Genomic DNA, 24,004 nt, shown 5'->3' on the forward strand with positions numbered 1-24,004 from the left:
ATATTCTGTCACGATAACCTCATGTATTTCCACCTTCTGTAACAGCCCTGTCAGGTGCTGTTGCACGTGCTGCTTCACATTCATTTGCCTATGTATAGGACCTTACTTTCGTTACTTCTACTCACTTAGAATCAAGCCTTTTAGACCTCAATTCCCATATGCCCTGCTGTGTGCTCTAACTCGTGACATATTCCATCATCTGTTTCCATAAGTCAACTTTATCCTACGAGTTTCTTTAGTTCTTTTTCCTCTTTTATAGCATTGGGCAATATGCTATATTAGCAGCTGTGAAGTAGCACATTTCAAATGCATCGAGCTGCCCATGCTTATATTTACCTCCGTCACGTAGTGTCAAGATCTGAGGGTTCGTGCAACAAGCGTCGGTCACCTTTTCATGACTAGTGGGGGGGGGGGGGGGGGGGGAGTTAGATGCTTACGGAGACTAATTAACATAGTTCGTCATGAGAAAAGTGTGTGATTTGCGGGGGTTACAAGGAACGGGAAAGACAGTGTTTATAGCTTGACCTAAGTAGGAGTGAAGGTTTACATGAGATGGAAACTCAATATGTAGAGTTTGACCCCCAAATGGCATTGGGCGTGTATGTGTGCTTACGGACGACGAGCTGCTAGGCTCATCTGGGAAAGCGACTCGGAAATCGGCATCCAGTCTACAGTGCTACCTAGGTTTGCGGGTTTTGCTATACCTTGCCGTACATGTTGCAGGTCCGGGCTACGTGCCGCTGAGGACGACTTGGCTCTCGAGGCAACCATAAAGGGACGTTACGTACAACTAAAAGACACAGATAGATGTACACCAGACTGTGAAGAAGACAAGGGCAGAACTAGGACAAAGTGATGCATGTCCTTGATTTTGTTCTTCGGTCGTTTTTACGCACTCTAAACAACCGTTCGTCTTTGGCCATATTACCCACCAACCCAGCGTACAGCATGGATTCAATAACAAAGCCCGATCCGGGTTGCATGCTTCCAGACCTACCAGGGGGGGTTCACAGCGACAAGGACGCGGTGAGGAATATTGGATGGAAGGAGGAAACGACACCTGCAACCAGAACAGAGATCAACACGGCCTGGTGCGTGTTGCTCCATTTGTATGCGAACCGCGACGACGTCTATTTCGGCTGCAGGCGCGGTGGTAGTGGCGGACGGTCGACTTGCTCCGTCATATCCTGCACCATCCACGAGCTGGACACGTTGGGAGATGTCGCTACCGCGATGTTGCGGCATTCGGAGGAGGGGCGGGCGCGGGAACAACCTCCGTCCCCGCCGGTGTCTTGCAACACGGAGACGCGGTTCACCGTGCACCGTGACGAACGCCGCGACGAGCAGCGAGGCGGCGACGTGGAGCTGCTGCCCCCGGGAACGGACCTCATACTGGATGCCTTGGAGGATCGGGAGGGCACAGTCAGCACCTACAAGATGACGTACCGGCCGAGGCTCATGTCCGACAGCGAGGCCCAGAACGTCGTGGCGACTCTGAGGGTTATCATGGCCCGTCTGCGCGCCGATCCCGACCAGGCGGTTGCCGCCCTTGGCCCCAGCCAGAGGGACGTTGAGCAGATGGTGTCGTGGCACCCGCACCCCGGTACCGGCGGGCTCAAACAACACTCTGACCTGATCCAGGACGTCTTTGCGGAACAAGTCCGCTGCCGGCCAAGCCAGCCGGCCATCGACGCGTGGGACGGCCGCATGACGTACGCGGAGCTTGACGAGGCCTCGGACATGCTCAAGGAAAGCCTCTGGCGGGAGGGTCTCGCCCCCGGCGCGGGCGTGCTCCTGTGCTTCGAGAAGTCGGTCTGGATGTCGGTCGCGATGCTGGCCGTTCTCAAGGCCGGAGGGTTCTGTTCGAACCTGGACCCTGATTATCCGAAGCGACGCGTACTGCAGATTGCCGAGGCGACAGAGGCGAGGCTGTTGCTAGCTTCCGAGGCCCAGCTGAGAAGGCTCAGGGGCTATGGGATACAGCAGCCTCGCATGATACAGGTGCCGAGCGGCGAAGCAAGTCCCCGAGACGGCGCATGTAAGCAGAAGCAGGAGGAGGAGGAGGAGGAGGAGGAGGAGGAGGAGGAGACGCGGCCTTCGCCAGGCAGCACGGCCTTTGTCGTCTTCACGTCTGGGAGCACGGGCGTGCCCAAAGGCATCATGGTCTCGCATGCCAATATCTGCACCGCAGCCGCCGCGCTCGGGGACGCTTTCGAAGTGGACGGTTCAACCCGGACGGTCCAGTTTGCCGCGCACTCGTGGGACGTGAGCTTACAGGACTACCTGGGCTCCCTACTACGCGGCGCCACCGTCTGCGTCCCGTCCGACGACGAGCGTTGGAACGACCTGGAGGGTTATGTGGCGAGAGCCGGGGCGAACTGGGCGCACCTGACGCCCACGGTTGCGCGAATGCTGAGCCCTGTAAAGATGGCGCAGCACCTGCGGACACTCCTCCTGGTAGGAGAGCCGATGGGCGACGCGGACATGACCGGCTGGGTCGATGCCGGCGTCCGGACGTTCAACGTCTACGGATGTACCGAGGCCACGTGGGTGCAGGTCACGACACCCAAGCGCGGTGCGCGAATCGGCCGCGGCCACGTCAGTGGTTACGGAATCAACACCAGGGTTTGGATCGTCAGGAGAGGAAACCGGGCACTCAGCCCGGTTGGTTGCACGGGCGAGATATGGCTCGAGGGTCCCAGTAGGTGATTCCAATCCCCCCTCCTTTCTTTCTAGAATCGTTGGACCGCGCTCATTCATAACACCCGTGGCGCTCAAGCGGTCACACAGGGCTATATAAACGTCGACCAGACTCTGGTCCGGGAGAGCTTCCCCAACAGCCCAGAGTGGGCGCAGAGCCTCCAGTTTGCTCGAGTCGGCGCCGGATTCGGACATGGGTTTTATCGTACAGGCGATCTTGGCCGTCTCTGCGCCGACGGGGCCCTAGAGGTGATGGGACGCACCGACACGCAGACAAAGCTCGGAGGACAGAGGCTCGAGCTATTCGAGGTGGAGCACCATCTGCGAGAGGCATCGGCTTCCCGCGCCGTTTCGGCTTTTGTGCCAAAGGCCGGGCCCTTCGCCGGAAGGTTGACGGCCGTCCTGAGAGCTCTGCCGGTGGAAACATCAAGCACCGAGGGCCACCGGTCTCCAGAGCCGCGACTCGGACGCTGCCCGTCCTCGGTGGCAGCAGACATGACGGCAAAACTGACAAAGGCCCTGCCGAGGTTCATGGTGCCCTCGGTGTGGCTGAGCATCTCCCACTTCCCCATGACATCCTCGGGAAAGCTGTCACGATCACTGATCCTGAGCAAGATCGAGGCCATGGCCGGGCAGCCGCCCTCCGAGTCTGTTAGAGACGAGAGTACCTGCACATCAGAGGTTCTCGCCGAGACGCCCCCTCCCGATCCCAGTCGCGGAGAAGAGGCCCTCCTGCAGCAAGTCTGCGCCAAGGTCCTGGGCATGGGGCCGGCAGCCGTTGACCTCAGCCAGTCGTTTATACGGCTGGGAGGCGACTCTATCCGGGCTATGCAGGTTGTGGCACGATGCCGGGAGGTCGGCAAGGGCATGACGGTCAAACTCCTCCTCACCAGCCCGTGCCTGCTGCAAGTGGCCGCCAAGGTCAGAGGGTCTCACGATTTAGAACATGTAATAGTTGCAGACAGGGAGATAAAGAACGGGACTGAAGACGGATCTGGCGGGCAGCAAGCAGCCGCGAGTAACGGCGTTGTTGGCAGACGGGCGTCGTGGCGACAGATGCCGGGCATTAGAGAAGCATTGTTGGCTCTGCCCACCGTTCGCCGCCTCGAAGACGTCGAAGATGTGTTCCCGCTATCCCCGATGCAAGAATCACTGGCGCTCAGCCTCGCCCGGCTGGGGGGGCGGTTCTACATGGACGAGTTTCTCTGGGAGCTACGGGCCGCCGACGGCTCCCGGATCGACCCGGAGCGTCTCGAGCAGGCGTGGAAGGCAGTGGTCGCGCGCCATCAGGCACTCCGGACCGTGTTTGTTGACGTCGACATGGACTCCGACGCCCGCGACGACGAAGCAACGGCAGAGGCGAGCATGCCGCTTCATCAAGCAGTCTTGCGACGAGGCCCGGCAAGCTTCAGCCGGGAACGGGCTGCAAGCGACGACGATGCGCGGCGCGTTGCGCGGGAGTCCCCCCGCATGCTGGACAAGTTGAAGATGAGCCATGACCAGCTCGTCCACGCCGGGCTACCAACGCACAGCATGCTGATGGTCTGCAACGGCGCGTCCGACGACGGACAAGGCCGGGGCGGTGGCAGGGTCTGGCTCAGGTTCGAGGTAAGCCACTTGGTGGAGGACGGCATGTCCATCCTGCCGCTGCTCCGCGACCTCTCCCTCGCGTACCGGCACGGGTGCAACATGGGGCCGCCGATGACGCCGATGACGGCCGGTGCCGAGTTTGTGAGGTACAGGCGAGACCGGCACAGGCGCGAAGCGAGCCTGGCTTACTGGAGCTCGTACTTGAAGGGGGCAGAGGCATGCCGTTTCCCCAGCCTCGTTGATACGGACTCCAACTCGGTTTCTGACTCGGGAGGGAGACGTGGGGAGCAACGCGAGGTGCAAGTGACGTTCGGCCATGGTACGCGCGGGCTGCAGCAAGCGGTGGCACGGCTGGACATCACGCTGCCCACCTTCTTTCAGATGGTCTGGGCACTGGTTCTTCACTTGTACACGGGGAAAACCAAGCTCGTGCTGGGCAACATCGACTCTGGGCGGAACGTGCCGGTCAGGGGTATCCAGGAGGCCTTTGGGCTCTTCATGGGGATGCTGGTCTGTCGAGTGGACCTCCTCCGCCGCCGCCGCGATGATGTTGGAGAAGAAGAGGAAGAAGGAGAAGAAGAAGAAGGGTATGTCCACGACCATGACGATGACGGGGAGCATGAAGATGGACGCCATCATGCCCCTGGCCGTACGCTTCTGGACATCATGAGGAGGATCCAGAGTGACGCGATCGAGGGGAGCAGCAAGCAGTCGTGCTCGCTCGCCGAGATGCAGCAGGCGGCTGGCCTGGTCCGCGACAGAAGCTCAGGGGTGCCGCTGTTCAACTCGGGCATCTCCTGCCGGCCTCTCGTCACGGAGGGGGATCAGGAGGACTTTGCGCTGCTCTTTAAGCAGGTGGAAAACAGGGAACAATCAGAGGTGAGTCCCGGTCAGCCAAGGGTTAGGGTTACCCGCTCGGCGAGTGAGCGAGCGAGCGAGCAAGTGAGCCATTGCATCAAAGGAGGGTATGCTGACACGTCGACACGTCGCAGATGGATGTCGCCTTGATCATAGAGACGGGTAAGGACGCCATGCGTGTCAAGATCCAATATCAGACAGACTTCATGAGCGACATGGCGGCGGTCAACGTCGCCGGGACGGCCGCCCACGTCGCCGCAGAGATACTACGCAACCCCCTGATGACGGCTCGCGATGTGGCCAAGCCGAGCCCTCACGACCTCGACCAGATCTGGAGCTGGAACAGGGAGTGCGTGCAGCCCGGCGGGAGAGTCATGCATTCCTTCGTCGAGGAGCGGATGCGGGCCAGCCCCGAGCGCGAGGCTGTTTGCAGCTGGGACGGCAACATGACGTACGGCGAGCTGGACCGAGCAACGCGATGCGTCGCCCGATACCTGATGGACTCATGCCACGTCGTCCCCGACAGCATCGTGCCCATCTGTTCGGAAAAGTCGCTATGGGCCATCGTGGCCATGCTCGGCGTCATGCGGGCCGGCGGGTGCTTCGTGATGCTGGACCCGAGCCACCCGGACTCCAGGCTCCTCTCCATCGTGGAGCAGGTCGACCCGCGAGTGATGCTGGCCTCGTCCAAGCAAGAGGGTCGTCTGAGCCGCCTGGCGAGAGAGTTGTATAGCAGCGCCGGCGCCAAAAATATCGAGGAGGAGGAGGAGGAGGCAATAATACAGGTCTGGGCCGTCACCGAGGACTGGGTCCGGCGACGACTTGTGCGGGACTCGGCCGCGGTCGAAGCCGCCGCCAGGTCCGGCCTTCCCGTATGCCGCCAAGTCCGGCCCGACCACTCCATGTACCTGCAGTTCACGTCGGGCACGACGGGGCTGCCCAAAGGGATCGTCATCTCGCACCGCAACTTCGCCACGGGCTTCGCGCGCCACTGCGCCATCTGCGAGGTGTGGCCCGACACGAGGGCGCTGCAGTTCTCGGCCTACAGCTTCGACTCGAGCATCGGGGAGATGCTCACGACGCTGACGGTGGGCGGCTGCGTCTGCAGCCCCTCGGACGAGGACCGCAACATGGACATCGTCGTCTTCATGGCGCGCACCCGGGTCAACTGGGCGCTGTGGACGCCTTCCTTCGCGTCCCTGATCAACCCGGAGGACGTGCCGGACCTCAGGTGCATGTGCCTGGGCGGCGAGCCGCTGCCGCCGTCGCTCGTCGACAGATGGTCGGACCGCGTCCGGATGGTCAACATCTACGGGCCGAGCGAGTGCAGCATGGCCGCGACGAACAACAGCCCCGTCACCCGGGACTCGTTCTCCTCCAACATCGGCCGGGCCCATCGCTGCGTGACGTGGATAGTCGACGAGAACGACCACGAGCGACTGCAGCCCGTCGGGGCCGTGGGCGAGCTGCTGATCGAGGGTCCCATCGTAGCTGACCGCGGCTACCTGGACCGCCCCGATGCGACGAGCCGCGTCTTCATCGGCGCCCCGTCCTGGCTGCGGGTCGGCCGACACGCCCGGCCGGACGCCCGGCTGTACAGGACAGGCGACCTGGTGCGGTACAGCTCGGACGGCACCATCAACTACATCGGCAGGAAGGACACGCAGCTCAAGATCAACGGCCAACGCGTCGAGCTCGGCGACATCGAACAGCACCTGCGCGTGTCCATGGCCCATATCCTCCAGGAGGCGTCTCCTCCCGTGGCCGTCGAGCTGCTCGGGCAGCAGCAACAAGAACATGAAGGATCCGAGGTGCTCGCGGCTTTTGTCGTTGTGGGTGCTGCCGCGCGCAGCAGCAGGAGGCACAAACAAAAAGGACAAGATGCCCTGAGCGGAGGGGATCAGGACCAGGATCAGGATCAGCCTCACGTGGAGGAGGCCCTGGCTGCCTCGGATCCCGAGACACTGGCCTCGTTCCGGTCTCTGGTCGAGAGGATCCGGCATTCAGCACTGCCGTTGCCGTCGTACATGATGCCGCGCATCTTTGTGCCGCTCAGGGCCCTGCCGACTACCACGGCCGGCAAGCTGGACCGCCGTGCTCTTCATCGAATCGCCGCCAGCCTGGGCCGCCAGCGTCTCGTCTCCTTCGGTCCTCAAGTCGACGAGGAGGATAAGAGCGATGCTGTCGTCGCCGCCACTGATGCTGCTCCCGCGGCCGAGCGGGAACCGGAACGGGAACCAGACCGGTCGAGAGAACCCGAAGGCGGCTCCATCGAGGACGTCCTAGCAGCCATGGTCGCGAGGCAGCTCGGGCTGGACACGGTCAGCATGCGTGACGACTTCTTCAACCTGGGCGGTAACTCGGTGGCAGCCATCCGTCTGAGCGGCATGGCACGCAGACACGGCCTCACACTGACCGTTGCAGACATATTCCAGAAGCCCCGGATTGCCGACATGGTCTCCAAGGTGCGTTCCCGAGCGGCAGCGGCGACAAAGACGACAACGGCCGTCAACGGGGATTGCAACGATCAAAGCTACAGAGGCCCGGGGCAATCCGAAGAGGGCCGAGACGTGCCGCCGCCGCCGCCGTCGTCGCCGCCGTTCCAGCTGCTCCGCAGCAGCGGCATCCTTCCGGACACGAGCAGCTCCATCCGGGGATTCGTACAGAGAGTAGCTGCCGAGTGCGGCATGACCGCGGGCGAGGTCGAGGACGTGTTCCCTTGCACGCCCCTGCAGGAAAACCTGATGGCCGTCTCGACACGCCGGACAACCAACCCGCAGCCGTACGTCAGTCACCAGACCTTCCTCCTCACTGACAGGGTCGACGTGGCGCGCATGAGCGCGGCCTTGCGAGCCGTCCTGCGCAGGCACGGTCTGTTGCGTAGCTACATCGTCTCCACGCCGCGGGGAGGGCTACTGGTGACGGCCAAGGAGCCGGCCGCATTGCAGTGCACCACCCATCACCACGACGGTCCTCTGGAGCCTTGGCTGGAGCAGCGGCGGGGACAGATGCGTTTCGACTACGGCAGTCCGCTGGTGTACTTTGCCATCGTGCACTGCTCCGGGGCCGGGCCCGAGCCTAACCGCAAGCACCGCATCGGCACCGGCCGACCCGACGGTACCAGCCGCAGATGTGTCCATGTCGTGTTCAGCGCACATCATTCCATCTTCGACGGATGGTCTCTCCAGTTGATCTGGGACGACATCGCGTCGGTCTACTGCCAACCACCGGAAGGAGAAGGACGAGGCGGAGGAGGAGAAAGTACGGCCGTAATAACAGCGGCGGCGGCGGCGGCGGCGGCGGCGGCGGCTCCTCCACCCTTCCAGGCGTTCGTGAGCTGGATACGACAGACGGCCGGCACGGACTCTGAGGAGTTCTGGCGCCAAACATTGGCCGATGCCGACGCAGACGAGAGCACTTCCTTCCCCGCCGTCCGGGCCGGCCATCAACCCGTGGCCCGCGCAAGGCTCACCCGGGTTCTCCCTCAACCTCGGAGGCCCCGGTACTCGGACTCCAGCGTCACGGAGCCGACTCTGATCTATGCAGCCTGGGCCCTCGTGCTCGCGCTGTACGGCGGAACGCCGGGGGCGACCTTCGGGGTGGTCCTTTCCGGCCGGGATACGCCGGTGCCGGGGATCGAGCAGCTGGTCGGCCCTACCATGGCGGCTGTGCCTAGCCATATCCCGGTGCGCCGGGACGAGAGCATCGCCGACTTTCTCGGCCACGTACATGGGACTGCGCTGGCAATGACGGCGCACCAGCACCTCGGGCTTGACCGCATCCTCCGGCTCGGGCCCGGGCCCCGGGCCGCCTGCGACTTCAAGTCCGTCGTCGTCGTCCAGCCGGCCGAGTACTCGACCTCCCTGTCCGAAGCGCAGGCGAGAATCGGGGTCCGCAGCACCGTCGATCCGGCCTCGGGCGACGACGCGTTCCATCCCTACGTCCTCAACGTCGAGTTCTCTCTCACGATGGACGACTCGCTCTCCGTCGAGGTCCGCTTCGATCCGGACTGCATCGAGGAACACCGTGTCTGCAGCATGGTCCGCTCTTTCGACTTACTGTGCCGCGAGATTGGACGGACCAGCCCCCAAGACACTCTCGCCGGCGTCATGGCGGCTCTGGGGGACGACGGCCCCAGCTCGGCAGTTTCCCCCCCCAACCCACGTGTTTTCCCCATTTTCACCGAGCACTATGCTCGCATGGACGACGTGATCGCCTACCGGGCAGCACGGCAGCCCGACAGCCAGGCCCTGGTGGCGACGGAGGTCTCACTTACCTACCGGGAGCTCGAGTCTCGAGCCACTCAGCTCGCTGGCCGTCTTGCCGCGAGCAGGCATTGCCTTCCGGCCGGCGCCGTCGGGGGGGGAGACCGGTTCATAGCCATTTTCATGCCCAAATCTCCCCATGCCGTCGTGGCGATGCTTGCCATCTGGAAGGCCGGGGCGGCTTTCATGCCCTTGAACACCTCCCACCCGCCTTCTCGTGTGTCCAGCCTCGTTTCCCGAGCCGGCGTTACGCTCGTGCTCTGCACACGCTCGACAAGCACCGTTTTTGACGGCGTCAAGGGCGTCGAAACTTGGGTTCTTGACGCAAAGCCTGACCTCGCCGCTTCTGCAGCTACTGCCACGACCCGAGATGGCGACGTCCTCCTCCGCCGGGCCGTGGGTGAAAGCGTCAACGGCAACGACGGTGCATCCGCTCGTCGTCACCACCACCACCACCAACAACAACAGCAGCGCCACCCCGATGACGCCGCCTACCTGCTCTACACGTCGGGGAGCACCGGCGAGCCGAAAGGCGTCGTCGTCCAGCACCGGGCCCTCTGCAGCAGCATCGCAGCCCAGACGGCCGCGATCCGGTGCACCAGGGACACGCGCATGCTGCAGTGCGCCAACTTCGCCTTCGACGCGTCCATCTTGGAGACGTTCGCACCGCTGAGCGTCGGCGGATGCGTCTGCCTGCCAGACGACGCCGAGCGTACGGGCCACCTGGCCGGCTTCATCCGCCGTCACGGCGTCAACGCCTGCACGTTCACGCCGTCCCTCCTGCGCCTCCTGGACCCGGCGGACCTGCCGGGCTTGCGGACCGTCGTGGCGGGCGGCGAGCCCCTGACCAGGGTCGACATCGAAGCCTGGCTCGGCGGCCCTCGCGGCACGGAGAGGAGCATGTACAACGTCTACGGCGTGACGGAGGCCTGCGTCGTCTCGGCCGTCATGCCGGTCGGCCGGGACACCAGTCCGCAAATGGTCGGCTACCCGGCCGGGGCTTCCCTCTGGCTCGTCAGTCCCGTGTCCGGGAGCCTCGCACCGCCGGGGGCCGTCGGGGAGCTGTTCGTGGGAGGCCCCGGTCTGGCGCGCGGATATCACGACGACGAGCCGAGAACGAAGGCGTCCTTCATCGACGAGCCCACGTGGTCGACCGGATGTGCCGACCCACGCGTCTACCGTACTGGCGATCTAATGTCGCGCAACCCGGACGGGTCGCTGTCGTTCCTCGGGAGAAGAGACAGCCAGGTCAAGATCCGCGGCCAGCGCGTCGAGCCCGACGAAGTCGCCGACATGATCCGCCGCTGGGTGTCCCGGCGGGCCTCGGCCGTCCTCGTCCCCAACGCAGCCGTCACGGCCTTCTGCCCTGCCGACTGCCTCGTGGCCATCGTCTCAAGCGCGCGACCCCTGCGGCGTGGCGGCGGCGGCGCCGACGATGGTGATGGCGATGGTCATCAGGTCTACGAAGTCGACGGGGTAACGTGTTCTTTGGCGCTGCATTCCGCCATGACCACGGCTAATACTGCTTCTGCTATCCCCGGCAGCCGGCAGCAGCAATCACCCCTGGCCCTCGAGGCCGCCGAGCTGGATGCCTTCCTGCGCCGGCATATCCCCGAAGTCATCGTCCCCAAGGCATACGTAGCCGTGAACGAGGTGCCCGTCACGCCGTCGGGCAAGCTGGACAGCCGCTGGGTCCATCGATGCCTCGAGACGCTCGTAGACAAGCACAGATTGGTCTTCCGAGGTTTGGTACGTGTCTCTTCTGCTTCGTCTCCAGGCGCCGAGCCCGGACGAGGCGAGACGGAGGCGACTCATCACCTCGCGGGAGATGCCGGCCTTCTCCAGGAGTGCTGGGCAGAGGTTCTCTCCATCCGCCCCGTGACGCTGATCGGGCCGGAGGCCAACTTCTTCGACATGGGGGGCAGCTCCGTCACCGTCATCCGCCTGGTCGGCATGCTGCGCAATCGTGGACGACTGCTCAAGTACGAGGACGCCGTGGCGCACTCTCGGTTGGCGGACATGGCAAACACTCTGAAGCAGCTGGAAGAAGAAGAACAAGAGCAGCATCCGCCGCTGCAAGACGGCTCGGACGGTCATGTCGCTGCCGCCGCCGCTGCCCCTCCCGCTTCCGCCCCCGGCTGTCCCTCGGAGCTCGTCGGGGGCAAAGAGTCGCTCGACTCCATCCTCGGCCAGCTGATGCCCAGCTACGGCATAGACGGAGCCCACGTACGCGACGCGTACCCCTGTACACCGATCCAGGAGGCCTTCATGGCCATGAGCGTCGTGCACCAGGGCGCCTACATTTCTTTCCACACGCTCGAGGTCGCCGCCCGGGAGTTTGAGAACTTCCGGACGGCGTGGCACTCGATCCATCAGCGCCACGAGCTGCTTCGCACTCGCATCGTGCCCTGGCTCGGCAGCGAGGATGAGGCCGGCGGCCCCGGTGCCCCCGGCGCTGGGCGGCCCAGCGCAGCACTGCAGGTCGTCATGGCCCCGGAGTACGAGACCGCAGACCAGTATTGGCAAAGTACGCCGGATGTCGAGAGCTTCATCCGCGACGTGCACGGGCGGCACGCGTACGGCGAGCGGCTGGTCAGACTGGCCCGGGTGGAGGCGTCGCGGGAGGAGGACGGCGGCGGCGGCGGCCAGGCGGAGACGGCGCCGGTCCAGGTCATCGTTGCCGCACACCATGCCATCTACGACGGCTTCTCCATGGGCATGCTCTGGCGAGAGCTCGGGGCCGAGATGAAGTCGCTCAGGAAACAGACCGCGGGCCGCACCGCCACCGGCGCCGATGTTGCGGTTACGCCGACGAGAACCCCTTTCAGGGCGTTTGTTCGGCACCTCTGTTTCCTGGACCGGGCCGAGATGACGGCCTTCTGGAGAAAAGACCTTGAAGGGGCCCCGGACTGCACCCACTTCCCTATGGCGCTGCCGCCGCCGCCGCCAGCTTCCTTCACGTCGTCGTCGTCGTCATCGGTCGCAAGCCGGCCGGCGGCGTCGTCGACCCTGACGGGCAAAGCCACCCTGGGCAGCTCCTCGGCCAGGTCCAGGTACCGGCTTGTCGACCTGGCTCACGGTGCCTGGGCCCTCACCGTCTCACACTATACCGCCAACCCCGAGGTCGTGTTCGGCGTCGTCTCGTCTGGCCGCGAGCCCATCGCCGGGCTGGCGGACGTGGACCCGGAGACGCTGGCCGGGCCGACCATGGCCTCGGCGCCTCTGCGGCTGCGCGTCGACTACTCGCAGCCGGCATGCGACTACCTCGACCAGGTACGGCAAAAGGGGGTCCTAATCACCCGCTTCGCCCACCTCGGCCTCCAGAGAATCGCCCGAGCGAGCCCGGATGCCAGTCACGCGTGCCGCTTCCAGAGCATCGTCGTCGTGCAGCCCACCGTCTCGCCGTCCTCGTCGTCTGCGTGGCATCTGGGAGCCCCGGGGGTCGTCGACAGCGACGTCGAAGAGTTCCTGGCCGGCATCAAGCCCGTTCAGACGCCAGCGGCCGCAGCCATGTACCCCCACCCCCTGATGGTGGAATGCCTGCCGCCGTCGCCATTGCGGAACGACTTGGACGACGACGGCGGCGACGACGACAGCGGCCGAGACGTCCGCGTCAACCTTGGCTACGACCCACGTCTTGTGCCGCATGATGCCGCGCGCCGGATCCTGCTGACGTTCACCGGCATCCTCTCCAAGCTTGCGAGCGAGGACGCCATGAGCACCCCTCTGTGCGAGCTGCCGTGCTTGACAACCCACGACGCCGCTCTCCTCCATCAGCGCGCGGAGAGCCACAAGCCGCGCCCTGTCGAGTCGTGCGTCCAAGACTTGGTCCACCGACAGACGGAGTTGCGCGCCCACGACACGGCCGTCGACGCGTGGGACGGCCGGCTCACGTACGCCGGGCTCGCGGCAGCGTCTGAGCGCTTCGCGAGCAGGCTGAGGGAGGAGCTCGGCGACTGCCACGGTAGGGCATTCCCGATGCTGTGTCGCAGGTCCAAATGGGCCATCGTCGCCATGCTGGCCGTCTGGAAGGCTGGCGGACTCTTGGTGCCCTTGGACCCTGCCCATCCTGTCCAAAGACTGAGGCTCGTTGCCAGCACCGTGACCGCCTCCGCCTTGCTCGTCACCTCGGACTGCCTTTCCGCCGGTCAAGATATCGGTTATCCGTGTATAGTCGTCGACGACGACGACGACGACGGCGGCGCCGATGCCGGCACGCGGGGCCAAGACAAGGAGAACCGACGGGTACGAGACGAAAAGGCTGGGCCGGGGCGTCCCGAGCCGTCGGATCTGGCCTACATACTGTTCACGTCGGGCAGCACCGGGAGGCCCAAGGGGGTCATGGTCGAGCACAGATCGCTCAGCACGTCGCTCGTCGCGCTGGGCACCAGCCACGACATGGGCCCCGCGACCCGCACAATGCAGTTTGCCTCGTACGTCTTCGACTCGATGCTGGTCGAGATCTGGGGCACGCTGGCCTTTGGCGGGTGTGTGTGCGTGCCGTCGGACAAGCAGAGGATGGACGACGTGGCCGGCTTCGTTGTAGACGCCAAGGTGAACCACCTCTTTTGCACGCCGTCCCTCTCCCGGACCATCCCCCCCGAAGCAGTGCTTCCGTTGCCTCTCCGGAAGCTGAGCCTCGGAGGCGAGGCCATGTCGCAAAACGACGCGGACCGCTGGTGTTCGCGCGGCGTCTGGCTGTCAAACGGCTACGGGCCGAGCGAGGCCTGCATCGCCTCGGCCATGCAGGTCACGACCCGGGAAACCCCTCCCGGCACCATCGGCTTCCCCCTGGATAGTTGCAGGCTCTGGGTCGTCAACCCCCTCAAGCAGCAACACGGCGGCCTCCACGAGCTGGCGCCCGTCGGGGCCATCGGCGAGCTGTACATAGAGGGCGTCAACGTGGCCCGCGGTTATCTCCACGACGACGCCAAGACGGCCGCCGCCTTCATGGAGCGGCCCCCCTGGCTCGACCGGCTCGGGTGCGGATCCGGGTCCGGTAGCGGTGGCACAGGTCCCGATCACGGATACAGGGTGTTCCGCACCGGGGACTTGGTGTGCTATAACCCGGACGGAAGCTTGCGCTTTGTCGGCCGCAAAGACGCCCAGGTCAAGCTGCGGGGCCAGAGGGTCGAGCTGGGCGAGATCGAGGAGGCCATCCGTCGACGTGTCCCGCCGTCCGTCACCGTGGCAGTCAGGACTTTCAAGCCCGGAGCCACCGGCGGCGGCCGTGACGAAATGGACGCCCGTGCGCGGTCGTCGTCCATGCTGCTGGCCGCCTTCGGCATGGGTTCGAGCTCGAGTTCGAGTTCGAGCTTAGCAGAGGATGACGGTGACCGAGGGCACGGGGGCGCCGAGGAGGGGGGGGCGTCGAAGACGCCCGTGGTCGACGACCCGGATACGCTGTCGGCCGTGCGAGCCATCACGTCCCGGCTCCAGCAGGAGCTCGGCTCGGTTCTACCGTCTTACATGATACCCGACGGCTACGTGCCCCTCCGGTCGCTGCCGGTGACCAGCTCCGGCAAGCTGGACGAGAGGACGCTGCGGGAGCAGGTCGAGTCGCTCACGCCCGGCGAGATCGCTTCCTTCTCCTCCCTGCCCGGCGAGCCTTTTTCGGGCGCAGCGCAAGCCGAGGAAGCGCCGCTGTCAGCTCAAGAAACGCTCCTTGCCGACCTCTGGACTCGCGTCCTCTACGGCCATTCGAGCACCGAAGGCAGCGCCGAAGGCAGTCCGGTCAGGGGGCCGAAGGCGGGCGGCGCGGCCCGGGTGCGACGGGGGGACGACTTCTTCAAGCTGGGCGGTGACTCCATCACGGCCATGCGGCTGGTGGCACTGGCTCGGCGGTTTGGCTTGGGGCTGACTTGGCTGGACATCGTCACCAATCCCACACTGTCCTCGATGGCGAGCGCTGCCCGGGGCTCCCGGGGCACGGAAGACAAGACGACGGGGCCGGACGCGGCGGGGCGCCATAATGACGACGACGACGACGACGACGATAACGATGACGGGTGGAGGGCCGAGGCGTTCAGGGTCGCCCAAGACGCGCGATGCCTGCCGGCCGGCGTGACCGCCGCCGACCTTGTCCCCCCGACGCCCGCCCAGGAGTACTTCATGAATGCCTCCGTCTCATACCCCGGCGCACACGTGTCCAGCCTCATCTTCTCCCTCGACCCGGGTCTGGACGTGGCCAGGATACGTTCGGCCTTTGACCGCTGCGCCGACTGGTTCCCCATCCTGCGCGCCCGCCTCGTCAAAGTGCCCATGCCGACGACGCACCGGGGCAAAGGCACATGCATGGTCCTGGTCGTCGCCCCGGAGCTGCCGGCGTGGCGGCTGGCGTCTGGGTCGCTCGAAGACGCACTGGAGGCCGAGCGGCGTGCCGGCCTCGGCCTGGGACAGCCCCTGTCCCGCTTCTGCCTCGTCGAGCCGGAGCCCTGCCCGGGGAACGACGCGGGCTCGGGTGACCGAGGCCCCCGGCACATCGTCTGGACGCAGCATCACTCCTGCTACGATGGTTGGAGCATGCGCCTGCTTCTGGACCACGTCGAGAAGGCCTACCTGGACGTGGCGTACCGGCCGCCGCCCGGCCACCTCCCCTTCGCAGACTTCGCTGCCCACGTCCGCGGCCTCAACCGGTCCGCGGCGGCGCTGGCCTTCTGGTCCTCGTATCTCGACGGCGCCAAACCGTCGTCCCTCTTCCGTTACGACCGCCTGGCCGACCCGCGCAGGTCACAGTCCGCGGAGCGCCGGCTTCCGCTGCCCGTGTACGAGCCGCGCGGCGGGGGCGCCGCGACGACGGTGACGACGGCGACTCTGATCGTCGCAGCGTGGGCCAAGGTCGTCGGCCGTCTCTCATCTTCGCCGCGCGACGTGACGCTGGGCTACACGCTGAGCGGCCGCGCGGGACCGCTCGCGGGCATCGAGTGCATCGTCGGCCCGCTGCTGAACAGGATCCCGTTACGCATCCGCCTTCCTGGGGACGACGCCGAGCCGGCCGAGCCGACCCTGCTGGCCGTCGTGGAGGCGACGCACAAGGCGCTGCTGCAGGTCTCGGCCCGCGCGGACTGTCCCCGTCACGGCCAAGCTCCCTGGTATCCGGACAGGGTTCCGTTGGATCTTGTCGTGCATCCCCGCGGCACTTCGGGGGGGTTGATCGGCTGCCGGGGGCTTCTATCGGGTTGCGGGCGACCGGGGCGCGACTCGCAGCTCCCGCCCCTGGGCCCTTTGGCGTTGAGGTGACCGTCCTGGACGACGCCATCAAGGTTGTGGCCTTGTGGGATGGTCGTGCTGCCTCTAGAGAGCTGGTCGACGCCGTCGTCGACGACTTTGCCGCCGTTCTCGACGAATGACTTGGCCTCGCGGCCCAGGCGAGAAGGCATAAGGGAGAAAGCAACGCCAAGGAGACTGGGTTGCTTCTGAAAACGCCGCATTGTTCTAGATAATCTCATTTGTGCTTACTTAGTTGTATCATATTCTATTAAAAGCTGTCAAGGTTCTCCATGATCCAGTTCCGCGTGAGTGCAAATGTGACTTCGACCTCCGCAACCAGCTTCGTGTTGAAGTTGCTTGTGTTGCCCCGAGAGACAGCAACAGCAACAACAATAACAACCGGGAGGGCGCTTTATCAAGTCTGACCGAGCCTCGGGCTTCCTGGGTCATCGTGATAAGCGTCGGCATTACCCATCGCATGTCTGCAACCTGCGGGCATCTTTGAAATACAGGCAAAGACTGTTGCCCGCCCGTGCCACCTCCAGGTCTTCACTCCCCAGGCCCCTCTCCGGCCTGGAGGCTGGACTTCCGCTATGTTGTATTTGAGCAAGTAAAAACTATTAATTAATAGGCTGTTGAGAGATCCATCCATGACTCGTCGGCTTCGTCGACTTTGACTGGCAGCAGCACAACCATACAACAACATTAAAAGCACGTCAAATTCGTCATCCACAGTACTTGACTCTGGCAGTCAACCCAGCGCTTTGAGAAGCCGTTGATCCATTTAATCGGTGCTCTATATCCCAACCTGGAAGACGAACCCCTGAGTCGAGTCCGTCTTAGGTAATGTCGTGGAGTTACCACTTCGGATGGGAAAAGACGTAGGAGAAAGGCTTGAAGTTTATTTGTAAACCCTAACGTGTATGTGGTATTCCTGCATCTAACGCCGTACTGGTATCTCAGATATCCCCAACAGTGGAGTAGGATGTCCCCAATGTGGTGTAGAATGCGGTGTACCAATGCCTCCTTTTTCTGGTCAAAGCTGACTTTCCGGTGCCTACTTCAGCGTATTGATATCATTATCTTAATCCTACCCTTATCCATTACGGAGCCTCTAATGCACCCATGTGCTTCGATGCAAATAAGTTGATGTCCTGTCATCACATCAACAGTTGTCTTCCACCTATTCCAAGTAGTTGGCCGACTCACCAATATCTGGGGCACCTTGAACGAACTCTGCTGTACGTACAGACTTTCGTGAAGGCGTCTGGCGATAAGTATAAGCTGGCGTGATGCTCTATAAACAAACTTTGTCATACAGTCTGTACCTTCGGGCATACCCCAACTGCCATCCATTCCCTTAGCCCTGTCGTCTTCTCCCCTCCCCCCTCTTCTCAGGCCTCCCTATGATGCTCCAACCGATCGTCAATGTTACGAATGAACCGGCATCCCTGATCCGCAGCACCCTCGGGACAAGAAAGCACGAGAAAACAGAAAAAAGCCGAACGCCATGGCAAACATCGTTTACGTGCTCACGAGCAACAACCGCGGCATCAGCCTCGGAATAGTCAAAAAGCTACTCGCCCGTCCAGCAACAACGGTGTTTGTCAGTGTTCGGAATGAAGCCGCCGCAGCGACCCTCACGACCAACACCGCCTCGATTGATAATGGCGACGGTACATATCATGATTCTGGACTCTTCTGTTGCGGTCGCCCCGTTAGCTATCCGACAAGCCTTTGCCGTTGCGACGGCGGGTACTATAGACCGAGTCGATGTCCTCGTCGACAATGCGGCCATGGTATCACCGCTGACCCCGAGTATCACTACCACCGCAGAGGATCTCTGCACCTCGTTTGAAGTTAATACGATTTCCCCATTACTTACCTTTCAAGGCCTTTGGCCTCTTATGGACAAGCCACGCTCTGCGGGCGAGTGCCCGCCCAAGTTCATAGCCATCACTTCTTGCGTCGACTCGATTGAGTGTTTGGAGCCGGTTCCGGCCGACTCCTACGGCCCGAGCAAGTCAGCGTTGAATTGGATCACAAACTGGCTACACCTCCAGCACAATGATAGCGGTCTCGTCAGCGTCGCTATCCGCCCAGGGTGGGTTCAAACTGATGCGGGGCGTTTCTCGGCCAAGTCCTGGGGCTATAAGCCCGGCCTCCCAGATACTATCGAGGACAGCGCGGACGAAATTCTCAAGGTTACAGATAAGGCTACTCGAGAGACAGCCTCGGGGAAGTTCGTGTCGCAAACAGGCAAGGCTTTCCCGTGGTAAGAGCTGAATGTAAAGGAGAGAGACACCTCAATAGTAATTAAGAGTACGCGGCATAGCTGCGTACCACCACGTGTCTCATTCCTGGTTGCCTTGCTATCTTGGTTCTTTCTTTCTTTTACTACACCAGGTCTCCCTATGTAGTATCTTTAGCGAAACTATGGGGGATGCGATCCAATATCCTTGCTGCGGGTTGGAGTAGCCGTCTCAGTCCTGCAAGATCACTCAATAATAGTACAGTGAAATGTAAGAAGTCTGGGCTCACCTATTGAAGATGGCACATTGTGTGGTGAGCCCAAACTTCTTACATGTCACTGTACAGTCGATATTCCAACTCATGAAAATTACATCAACCGATACTATAAGGGATGCGATCCAATATCCTCGCTGCGGGTTGGAGTAACCGTCTCTGTTCTGCAAGATCACTCAATAGAAGTACATTCGATATTCCCGACGACCACAGGACCCGTCATCGTTTCTTCCCGGGAGTACGGAAAACTCCATGGCCAGCCGTCTTTCCATGTCGTACAGTGAGTCACATTAAACAGATTGTATCGGCTTTATGAACGGAGTATCAATGGGCCGATAACCTAACATGTAATTCATACGGTCCATTCTCACCTCATGAAAATTACATCAACGTCATGCCCCGATCACAAAGTTGGCCCTAATAAACCGCGTCAGGCCCAAGCACACGTCAACATCGATGTATACAATATATAGAAGTCATCATACCACTGTATACCAGATTGGTCTTTTGATTCAATTCCTACTGGCCATGCCATGCATGCTCAGGGTTGAAGCTGCCGGACCATCGATAACCCTCTTGCATCCAAAGACTCCAGCATCAGTCCCAAGCACCATCCAACTATGGACTCATACGAGGTTTATTGAATATCCGAGCCTTCCTACACTTCCGCAAGCATGTCGGATCTATTCCAGCTGGCCAACATTAACGTTATTGTAACTGGCGTGGGAGGGTACAGACTTCAAAGTGCTGCCCAGGCTGCTTCTAGTGTTAGTCTAATACAAAGTAGAAGCATCAGAACACAGATTTCACTGTTGCTTGCCAAGGCTGGCGCCAACCTGCTCCTCTCAGATTCATCTGCGGAAGCCCTCTGCAGTCTCTAGGCGACTTTTGAAAGGCACGGCCCACAACCAGGCATGCTGTTGTACAGAATATGCAATATATCCCAAGAAGATATAGAAGAGTCTCTTGTAAAGCATTTTAACAAACATAGTAGTGTAGATGTTATTTCTAATAGCGCCAGTGTGTTCCCTTCAGGTGAAAGCGATACAGTTAAAGTGTTGTAGGAGGCGTAGGACCTGGCATACAATGTTAACACCTGGTACACCGTACAGCTACAAGCACACAGTCCTAAGCATAAGACGACACAGAAAGACAAAGGGGATTACAATTAACACTCCCCCCATCGTCAAGTCAATCAGCTCAGCAACTACACAGATAGCATACACAACAAGCAAAGGAGCAATCATAGCCATAACGCAAGAACCCGCCATCATGCACACTGGAGAAGGAACCCAGTTCAACGCGCTCTGCCCCAGCTCACTCAATACGCCCCTAATTCAGCACTACCTCAGCGCCAAGAGTACAAGGAGGGCGAGAAGAGAGTTTGTCGCAATAACCTCATGCATTTCCACTGTCTATAACAGCTCTGTCAGGTGCTGTTGCACGTGACGTTTCACATTCACTTGCCTATATATAGGACCTTACTTTCGTTATTTCTACTTACTGAGAATCAAGCCTTTTAGACCTCAATTCCAATATGCCCTACGGTGTGCTCTAACTCATGACAGTTATAAGCCTAGCTCCTGTCATTGCTATTTACACTTTACATACACAACGTATCAACATCTTTACAAAAAAAGCACACTTCACGTACCCCACCAACAGCAAAAATGTCTAAACTCTGTCTTGACATGTTCAAACATTTTTGCTGTTAGTAGGGTACATGAAGTGTGCTTTTTTTTGTAAAGATATTGATACGGTTTGTATATAAAGGGCAAATAGCAATGATAGGAGCTGGGCTCATAACTGTCATGTAACAAAACGATACCGTTAGTTACGTGGGCAGTAATAGTAGCTTATATATCGTGACAGAGGTTCATCTGCCCCAGGGCAGGTTTCGCAAGCCAATTGAACAAGCCGCCGTGGCTTTGCTTTTAGTCGGCGGTTCCAGACATACTTTGCCTCATCGTTGATTCACATCCGCTCCGGCCTTAACAAAGAGCTCCGCGATCTCTGTCTTTCCCAGCTCAGCAGCCAAATATAATGGCGTGCGGTTTTGTTGATCCTTCATATGGACCCATTTCCGCCCGTTTTCACCCAAATTGGCACAACATTCGAGCAATACCGTGAGGAGAGAGATGTCATCTTTCAGCACGGCGCTGTGGAATAAGCCCAGCCCTGACTCGTCCTGGACTGCTCCGAGGTTGGCTCCCAAGTCCAGACAGCACTTCACGGTTTCCATTTGCCTCATTTCCACTGCCCAGAAAAGGCTCGACTTGCCCGACTTGCTCTTGCGCTCGAGATCTGCACCGTTTTGTGCGAGAAGCTTCACAATCTGAACGTGGCCTCGTGCGGCGGCTGCCAGAAGCGGCGTGGACCACTCGTCGTCATCCACCAGTGACAGGTGCCGTCCTGCAGTGGCGGGCCCATCATGATGTCCAGATGCGGAAGGGCGCCTTGCCAATTGTGACTTGAGCGAAAAAGCTGCGTCCTCTTCCGTCGGTCCAGACTGATCCGCGCTATCGAGAGGGTTTGGAGAAGTATGCGCAGATAGTCTTCTGCTTTCTCCCAGACCAGAGGGTGACGTGGTGCACTGTGAGGTCGAGGGTGTGTTGATACCCACATTGGTGCTCGGCTCGCCGAGAGACTCGGTGCTGACACCGAGCAGCGGATCAAATGTGTCCGAACCAGGGGATGAAGAGAATTGAAAGAAATCAGACGGCGAGACGGGAGTAAACTAGCAAGATCGAAAGGTCAGGCAATGTCCAGCTCTGTTCGGCTCTCTTCGTGGCCGTCTCGAATAGTAGTACTTACCGTTGCGACGACTTCTGCTCGCGGAGACGTATCTTTACCTGCTTGAGGCTCATTTGCCCTCACGTAGATGGTGTCATTGCTTGGCGCCGGCGGTGTACGAGCCTGTGCTGGCCCCGGCATATCTACGCCAGGAACCCTGAAGTCCAAGTCCAAGTCCAAGTCTCCCAACTTACTGCCGTAAGCTACACTAGCATTTCGTCCGGAGGTGCCAATTTGAATCGAGGATTGTTGTGTTTTTGCTGGAACGATATCCAGGCAATGTTCAAGATCTATGCTCGATGATGCTTCCAATGAAGTATCTAACCAAGAGCTATAGCTGCTCTGTTCAATCATATGGCATTGTTTTTGCATGGCCTCGTGGGCCAGCAACATTTTATGGGCATTCTCAAGGAATTGCTTCTGCCGCTCCCCTATATTCAGATTAGCCCAAAGCTTAGTTTTTTGTCCCGTCCGCCAAGATCAAGAAACGGAGCAGCGTCGGATGGAACATACTATAGCGGCGTTGAGCAATACGGTTCTGGGTTCTGCGTCTCTCATTCACATGTTCAATTTGGGCTTGAGATTTTTCCTTCCTTCGGGTCATCGGCATCTGTAGAGTATTCGTCGTCAAGCAGGCCTTTTAAGCATCATGCCTTGCCAGCGCTTGGCCTACGTAGCCTGAGTTGGTTGTACTAGGCGTTCGTCTTATTTGGCAGGACGTACACAATCCAGCCTGAGGAAACTCGAAACCCTGAGGGGTTTACCTTAGTTTGAACCCGACCAATTGCTTGATTCCTCCGAGGTTTGTACACAGCAGATCAACTGCAATCGTACCCGCCTTCGCTGAAGCTGGTGTTGAGTCTTCGATTTGACATGTGCTGTGAAGTGGTGGCAAAAACACGTTATTTGCCTCCCACAATCCCAGGCTTTATATATTTCCAATAGCGGAGGAAGTTTTCATGATGCTGATTTTAGTCTGAACGTTAAGCACGTACTTGAACACTAACCTGCAAGAAAACGTAGATGGTACCCTGATGCATGCCACGTGTCATGGAGGGGACAAACCCAAAACTCATGTGTCTCCATCAGTGATATTCAACTGCTACTCAATGTGTACTGAACTGAAACCTAAAGTTGCATTACTGAATAGATGGGGGAAAAAGCAACGGGCGGGGAGAAGAACTCCACTGTAACTAACCCTTTGAGTGCCAGGTGACCCCATTTCTGCCAAGGGCGGGGCAGAGCCGATGCATTTACAGCATGAAGTCCGACAAGCCAATAGTTTCGTAGTACCTCTATTTATATGGTGTTTTGCCTATGCCATAAGTACCAGTAATCGTAATCTCTATATTTACACAAAGGTACTCTATGTATTGTAATCTAAGTAGCCCTACTAGGTCTTCTGTTGCTGTGCTTGCCTATTACTAGATACCTTACCTAGAGGTTACCTCTTTTAGTAACTATAATAGGAGCAATATAAGTTGCACCCTTATAAACCCTAGCAATAGTCTACAATTGGTATACCGTATCCTCTGACTTAACTGAATAACCGCACAGACCATACGCTAGACCCCTTATAGAAAGCGGTCAATCTATTTCTACACATACCCACCCATGTAACCCTAACCCTTGCCGCCTAACTTGCTGCTGACGTAAATGACTCCCTGTATTTGCCACATCTAGATCCCTGTTTCTGCCACCACGCCAGCCCCTTTTCAGCAGCCCGCGGTCTGTGCGGTTATTCAGTTAAGTCAGAGGATACGGTAAACGTATTGACCTTATAGAGAACATTATAATTTTGATAATAATGTTAGTGATAATGTTAAAATTAGTGGTAGTTGCGAGCCAAATAATATGCTAAACTAATGTATGGTCATGTATGTCCGAAAGTGAGGGGTAAAAGTGGGCAGGGGTCTACCAAGGGGTTAGTGGGGTCACCGGGCACTCAAAGGGATAAGCCAGTGTCCCCAAAGATGTGCTCGTCCAATCGAAATCCGCCATTCATATCTGTACTTCTGACGAGACGCAAATACTTAGTATACTAAAAGTCAAAACGGGACTAA

At 60.1% G+C, this 24,004-nt stretch overlaps 4 protein-coding genes across 4 annotated transcripts; 3 read left to right on the forward strand and 1 right to left on the reverse strand.

Moving 5' to 3' along the window:
• Positions 1 to 978: 978 nt before the first annotated feature.
• On the forward strand, positions 979 to 16,905 carry LY79DRAFT_698106 (uncharacterized protein; the record flags this gene model as incomplete). Its single annotated transcript, XM_060564870.1, has 6 exons — positions 979 to 2,701; positions 2,780 to 5,196; positions 5,283 to 6,556; positions 6,773 to 8,750; positions 9,027 to 10,572; positions 10,654 to 16,905. The coding sequence occupies 6 exons, from the start codon at positions 982 to 984 to the stop codon at positions 16,650 to 16,652; spliced, it is 14,934 nt and encodes a 4,977-aa protein (XP_060408752.1). The 3' UTR covers positions 16,653 to 16,905.
• Positions 16,906 to 18,132: 1,227 nt separating this feature from the next.
• On the forward strand, positions 18,133 to 18,901 carry LY79DRAFT_594146 (short chain dehydrogenase/ reductase; the record flags this gene model as incomplete). Its single annotated transcript, XM_060561656.1, has 2 exons — positions 18,133 to 18,298; positions 18,345 to 18,901. 2 exons carry the CDS (start codon positions 18,133 to 18,135, stop codon positions 18,899 to 18,901), a joined length of 723 nt encoding a protein of 240 aa, XP_060408753.1.
• Positions 18,902 to 19,544: 643 nt separating this feature from the next.
• LY79DRAFT_698125 (uncharacterized protein) lies at positions 19,545 to 21,121 on the forward strand (the record flags this gene model as incomplete). The annotated part of the gene is made up of 5 exons (XM_060564871.1): positions 19,545 to 19,878; positions 19,936 to 20,021; positions 20,061 to 20,208; positions 20,261 to 20,508; positions 21,021 to 21,121. The coding sequence occupies exons 1-5, from the start codon at positions 19,823 to 19,825 to the stop codon at positions 21,119 to 21,121; spliced, it is 639 nt and encodes a 212-aa protein (XP_060408754.1). The 5' UTR covers positions 19,545 to 19,822.
• LY79DRAFT_641944 (ankyrin repeat-containing domain protein) lies at positions 20,945 to 23,031 on the reverse strand. The gene is made up of 3 exons (XM_060562362.1): positions 22,455 to 23,031; positions 21,963 to 22,372; positions 20,945 to 21,885 (listed from the first exon to the last, which is right to left on the reverse strand). The coding sequence occupies exons 1-3, from the start codon at positions 22,549 to 22,551 to the stop codon at positions 21,112 to 21,114; spliced, it is 1,281 nt and encodes a 426-aa protein (XP_060408755.1). The 5' UTR covers positions 22,552 to 23,031; the 3' UTR covers positions 20,945 to 21,111.
• Positions 23,032 to 24,004: the final 973 nt, after the last annotated feature.

This window comes from Colletotrichum navitas, assembly GCF_030913465.1.
Source record: "Colletotrichum navitas strain CBS 125086 chromosome Unknown LY79scaffold_99, whole genome shotgun sequence".
In the NCBI taxonomy this organism is placed as follows: Eukaryota; Fungi; Ascomycota; class Sordariomycetes; order Glomerellales; family Glomerellaceae; genus Colletotrichum; species Colletotrichum navitas.